This window comes from Aptenodytes forsteri, unplaced genomic scaffold, assembly GCF_000699145.1.
Source record: "Aptenodytes forsteri isolate BGI_AS27 unplaced genomic scaffold, ASM69914v1 Scaffold184, whole genome shotgun sequence".
NCBI classification, from domain to species: domain Eukaryota; kingdom Metazoa; phylum Chordata; class Aves; order Sphenisciformes; family Spheniscidae; genus Aptenodytes; species Aptenodytes forsteri.
Window position 1 is genome coordinate 3,271,607 of NW_008796078.1, and position 6,503 is coordinate 3,278,109.

A 6,503-nucleotide genomic window follows, 5' to 3' on the forward strand; every position below is an offset into this window, starting at 1 on the left:
TTGGGTCGACGGTTGGACTCGATGATCTTAGAGGTCTTTTCCAACCTCAATGTGATTCTATGTCTACTCTGTAGTATCTGTCTGAATTTTGAGTTAGAATTTCAGGCATTAGTTTTAATTTCTGAGAGTTCTAAATAGCTAGGCATCTGGCCACTTGAATCATCCACTTTCTTCTTGTGTGAGTGTCACAATTGGATGTAATAGAGCCATCTGAGCTTTCTTAGTTTGAGAGGAAGGTTGTGATAGATCATTTACACTGGTGATACTCTACTTTGATCTTTGCTGTGTTGTATTAGAGCAGTAAGTTGCTAACTTTCTAGTTAAGCCTACAGCATTTATATAGCTTTTTTTTTTTTTTTTTTTCTGATAGAGGTTATTTTAAACAGGATATGTAGCGAGTTTTAGTTATTGCATAGTGACATGTATAAGTTGTTTATTCAATATTTTGAAGCTCTATGCTTAAAATTTCTACAATACCATTAGCACTGAGTGAATGTGTACTGATCTGTTCACAGTTACGTATAAATATCGTTTAAGAGAATCAAGACAGTGGACACTAATAAATGGATATATGTTTAGGATAAGTTCATTTTGTAACTCTGTGGAAACATGCCTTTCAGAACAGTGGGAGGGAGACCTACAGTGTAATTGGAAGGTTAGCTTATTTCCCTTAGCAGTAGAGCAAGGTGAGCGTGCACGTATGAAGGACAGTGCCTGTACCTAACAAGTTAGAGTATGTAGGTGTATTTATCATTTATGTGTGTTCCTGAAATTTGTGTTCCTACTAAATAGCTGATTTCTGTCAGTTGTTCAGATTACTGGTTCTCAGGGAATCTTTCATATGTAGTAAGTATAATTTATCTGACTGTAATTGGTTCATTTTGAGCTAAACCTCAGCTTAATATCTCTTCTTTTGAATATAGAAATATATTGAATATAGAAATATATATTGCAAAGCTTCCAGTACATTATGGACGAATTCCAAGTTCTTGCTTATAATTTTTTATAGGAGGATATTGTCATATTTTTCTTCTGCAATAAGCAACTGTACTTGGTAGCAAAAATTGTTAAAGTTGAGGTTTTTTGGGTTTTAGGTATTTTTAAAGCTACTCCTTTAAAAAGAAATGAATCAATAATTGGAGAAGTAAAGAAAAGCAATGTAGATTTGTTCTTGAAATGATTAATTATTATTTGCTTTTAGGAAGTACCAGATGATCTTGATGGTGCTCCCATTGAGGAAGAGCTTGATGGTGCTCCACTAGAAGATGTGGATGGAATTCCTATTGATGCTGCTCCTATTGATGATCTGGATGGAGTCCCAATTAAATCCCTGGATGATGATCTTGATGGAGTTCCTTGTATGAAATGTTTCAACTTTGCTTTCAATTTGAATCTTCAGTTTTTGATGATCCTTTTTTTTCCCCAAGTAGTTTTTACAAGTACAGCCAAGAATTAACATGGCATGTAGCTTCATAAAATGTTCAATTGATTAATGTCAATTTGTTCTAGGAAGAATTAGTTTAAAAACTGCTTTTAGATTGTACTTGCTTCAGAGACACAGTAGGTGTCCAAAACCTGCACATCAGGTTCCAAATCCTAATTTCTTTTCTTTGCAAATAATAAAACAGTATAATATGCTTCAGTATTTAAATCTGATTGTTATATTAGAATTTTTCCATTTGAACTTTTGAAGAGCTTTGGAAATGATTTTTCTGTGTCTCTTTCTCCAACAGTGGATACGGCTGAAGACTCAAAAAAGAATGAGCCCATATTTAAAGTTGCCCCTTCAAAGTGGGAAGCAGTGGATGAATCGGAACTGGAAGCTCAAGGTTAGTTTTCAAAGTATATATTGAACTAAAACACTTCCCTAAGTAAACTGAAAGCTTAATGTCACTTACCTATTTCATGATTATTTTCAACTGATCTGTTTAAAAGTGCTAAAATAATTTCTGTAGTAATACAGTAGGATTTTCAATTGTAACTTCTTTTTTTGGTTATAACTTCAGTGAAGAAAATAGTGTATTCTGTTTTGGTTATTGAAGTAGAATAACATACCAACCTTTAAAAATAATTTCCAGTTCATTAAGAATAAATATTGAAAGAAGTCTGGGTATGTGGTTGGCAGTCTTTCTAAATATTTGTTTGGAAGATAAGATTTTTACAAACTGACAAATACTTGGCTGCTTTTGAAGGATTCACTGAAACATGATATGCAAGGTTAGTGAATAGCTCTGTAAATAGTAAATATTCTGATAATGTGCAGGTTTGAGTATTTCTATGAAATAGTCTGTATTAAGTGTTAGATGCTGGTAAATTTTATCACGTAATTTTTATTATATCTACAAATACTAATTTTCAGATTAAGTGATAGCTTTTTCTGTTGTTAAAATTATCTTACTGTCTCTTCTAGCTGTTACTACTTCTAAGTGGGAGCTTTTTGACCAACACGAAGAATCTGAGGAGGAGGAAATTCAAAAGTAAATACTTTTTCATTCTGATAAGAACATACTAATTTTCTGCCTCTAAGGTTGAGTGTCTCTGGGACTCCCTGTAAGATATATATGTATTATAAGAGCAGAACAAAAGTGAAATTTTGAAAGTAGGTGAATAAGAAAATGGAGAAAAATCAGGATTTTAGTGCAGCATGCTTTCAGTCCCCATAATTTTTTCTAACACGCTAAATTACACCTTTTGATAGAATTGTTAACCATAATCTTTAAATTGATGCTGATTTGATAACTTAATGTCAGATGGTAAGAACTAAGGTAGTAGTATTTTACAGTTTGGAAATCTTGGTGTCAGATATGTATGAATGTATCTAAACCTCTGCCTTTTGCTTTTGAGACAAACACAGTGAATAATGTTCTGATGTATATGTTTCTTTGGATGCTAATAGACTCCATGCCATCTGTTGTTTTTGAGCAGTCTTTTACTTTGTTCTGTAGGCAATTGAGAGCATCTATTAGTAATGCTTTAAATAATCTGACTGCGTTGCATGTAGTCCTGCAGCACTCTAGTGGCCAGTCTGGGAATACAATTTTGAATATCTGCCATATCTTAGGCTTGTCTCCAAAAAGCAAAATTTGTTCTTTTATAAAACTGAAATCTGAAAAGCACGATTACAGCACTTAAAGAGATTTTTTTATTGAGCTAGTGAACTTGTTTTGTAGCTGAGTTAGATAGGGATTTGGTGACTAAATTTCAAGAATTCTTCTGCACTCTGTTTATGTGAAAAGTGTAAATTATCTGAGTAATAAAAACTAATGATTTAATTAAATGGAAATATTAAGATATCTGTCTCACAGATGGAGACTGTTTTGTAGATGCTGACTTTTACATAGCAGAATCTTACTTACAGATTTCTGATGGAGACTGTTTTGTAGATGCCGACTTTTACATAACACAATCTTACTTACAAATTTCTAAACTAGTAACTAATCATAGAAACTAAGTAGGAGAGATGGTAAATTTTGTAACAGATAATTGTCTTACAGAATTAACTGATATATTTATTTATGTTTTCTGTAAAGTCAAGAAGAAGAAAGTGAAGATGAGGAAGACACTCAGAGTTCTAAGTCAGAAGAGCAACACTTGTATTCCAATCCTATTAAAGAAGAAATGCCTGAATCCAAGTCATCAGTGAAATATTCAGAAATGAGCGAAGAAAAGCGTGCCAAACTCCGAGAGATAGAGGTCAGCATGTGGTGTTTTGTGCCACCCTTCTGTACCTTTCCAATGTTCCCCCCCCGAGTTACTTTTACTAAAATAATTATAGTCCTATTATATAGTGGTTTTTTTAGTCCGGTGTGTTTTTATAAAGGTATGTTTGTTTACAGCCTTGCCTTGCCTTGTTTTGCCTTTCAAAATAATGCAGGAAAAAATGAAAAATTGAGTCAGGGGATATTGCGTGTTGAGAATTACTCTTCTTTTTCAGTGCCCTTTTTCAGTACCACTGGTAGCCTTAGATCGCTTGGATTCCTCTACGCTTTCCTCTACTTGGCAAGCGGGAGTGACTTTTGGATGTGGCCTTAAGTCCTATGCCTTTCTTGTTCTCTCTGTCTCTTGCCTTGAAGTGTCAGTATTTCACTGAGTTTAAAAGTTGCTCTTTTCACTGTGTCAGCCATCAAAAGAAGAAGTAGATGCAACTAAACCAGGTGGTGCTGGAAATGGGGCATTTTAATTGAAGACCTACATGCAGTTTATAGGGCTCACTCGTTCTTTTATCCTTTCTCCAAGCATGGGTGTTAGTATAGCTGTTAAGGTTGAGCACAGATTCTTAGGTCTTCATGCTGGCTTCTGAGCTTGTGGTTGACTGAGAAGGTAACTAGAACTTGAATTTAGCATGAGCTTTGTCTAGCAGTGAAGCTTTTCTGTCATACAGTGCCATGCAAAAACAGGTTTAAAATTGCATGCAACTTTCCAGCTTGTATTCAGTATTAAAACCCATGATACATTGAATACTGAAATTCTTGTACTAAGAAGCTGCTAAACTACTTGTTGCAGTTGTAGCATCTCCAAGTGGCAGATTATAATTTGGGTAATATTTTGAAGGTGGAATTGTGGCTGCCTACCTATTTATGCTGTAATGTACTACTTAGCTAAAATCAGACGTTAGCAAAGCCCCATAATACTCTTTTAAGATGTACAAGCAATAATATTTTAACATGTCACAACTGTTGTTTCTTCCAAATATGTTTCTGTTTAATAATTCAGATTATTAAGATTAATGGACTATAACTAAGCACTTAGAAACCTATTGCTTTGCATAGCAGTTTGAAAGTGCATAATGCATAGCTATTTGAAGTGAGTAAATTCTGAATTTGAGAAAAGCTGAATGGGATTTATGTCTGACTTGACTCATGGTGGCAGTAGTTCTGTAGGAAATACATGATGTTAGACTAACGAAAGTACAAGTGAAACTAGTTTTCATTTTGCTGTAATAATGATTGTAGCAGTTATGGAAAGGGCTCCTTTCAGATTGAGTATCTGTTCTGTAGATGTTATCCTGGCAGTTGTGGAAGCAGATTAGGAAATGATTTACTTTAACCATTGTCACTTTCACACTGCACAAGTGTAAGTTCTTTCATCAATGTATCCCATCTGTAACAGTTTTAGGTGGTAAATATTTGAGGTTTTCAATTGCATGTTGCTGTCTTTATTGTTTGTGGTAAGTAAATTACCATCTCAGTTTCAGACTTTTGGAATTGCCAGAGAAGGATTGTAATTTTTTTCATTTTCGGAACATTTCAGACACTATGTAGAAGTACTTAAATTTTGCAATTTCTCCTCAAGTTTGTCATTGACAGGAAAGTACTCCCTGTACTACTTTAAAGCATTCACGCTCAAAGTTTCTTCTTAGTATGTACTCAGTCCCTGCCAAAGAACACATCCATTATTAAATTTGAGGGGAGGAAATGAGGGGGAAAAAAACCCAAACAATTGCCGGCTTTAACAATTATGCCATCTAATACACACTGTTAATGTCGTGTAAAATCTTTGGCAAAAAAAAAAGGCAAAGTCTGATTCTCTAGCAGTTTACACAGTGACTACCAGGGAAGCTGAAATACATTTTTTTTTTTAAAATGCATTTTTTTTAAATTCCTGAATACAAACAACAATTCTTTCTCTTGGCACAGTTAGTAAATTAAGTTTGTCAGCTGGGAGGGGAAGTGCAGTAAGAAACAAACTTTGGCCACAGCCATCAGAGAAGGCAAGTTATTAACCCTTTGTTTGCCTTCCCCCATACCCCTGTTAACCTTGCTGAAGTGTGAATTCTTTCCAGAACTTAGCAAGAGCAGAGGCTTTTTTGTAACACCAAAGAACAGTGATTTTTTTTACTGTTTTTTCTAAGTGTGGAAAGATTGGCACTTTGCTTTACGTTATAACTCAAATTTCAGAATGGTCTTTACGGTGCTGTGCATGTGTGTCTGTCTCTTTCCCTGCCCCAGGGACATATAAAAGAAGGGTGTATTCCTCTTTGTAGAGAGACGTCAGTGCTGTGAAGTGTTAGAAAAATGGGAATTTTGCGTTGCTTAAATTGTTCATTAAACTTGTTTCCTCAGAGCATACAAAAACTCACAGACAAAATGAAGCAGCATTGTCCTCTTTGGACCTTTCTCTAAGGTACTTTACTTCTGTCTCCATCTTGCTGCACAAGATTTTATAATCCTCCCCCAAAAAAGCACAGCGCAGGCTTCATCTACAGCAGGAGGCAGGCACTTCACGAATCCAGATGTATCAGTGCTTCCAAAAGGGTCAAACAGGAGATTTGTCCTCTTTAGTAGCTGCCTTTACTTCCCTTTGTGTTAGCCACCTGAGACCTCAAAGTGGTGTTTGATTGCTTAATCAGAGGTAGGAGACTAATGGTTTTCAGTCCTCCTGTTCAGCCTTTCTGCTACATACTGCTGAGCTCCAGGAGATGCAGGGTTGGATTCTGTTATACCATCCTGTGTCTGTGCTCTGTCAGTACCCCTCTGCCCAGTGCGTAAACAGAGATGTATTCC

At 35.3% G+C, this 6,503-nt stretch overlaps 1 protein-coding gene across 2 annotated transcripts in view; it reads left to right on the top strand.

Annotated features, from left to right (window-relative positions):
• U2SURP (U2 snRNP associated SURP domain containing) overlaps positions 1 to 6,503 on the top strand; it is a 39,671-nt gene that overhangs the window by 22,445 nt on the left and 10,723 nt on the right. For both annotated transcript variants that reach the window (XM_019474024.1, XM_019474025.1), the window contains 4 exons: positions 1,202 to 1,358; positions 1,734 to 1,829; positions 2,411 to 2,477; positions 3,531 to 3,693. In XM_019474024.1, the coding sequence (XP_019329569.1) occupies positions 1,202 to 1,358; positions 1,734 to 1,829; positions 2,411 to 2,477; positions 3,531 to 3,693 (483 nt within the window). The remainder of the gene's footprint in view (positions 1 to 1,201; positions 1,359 to 1,733; positions 1,830 to 2,410; positions 2,478 to 3,530; positions 3,694 to 6,503) is intronic.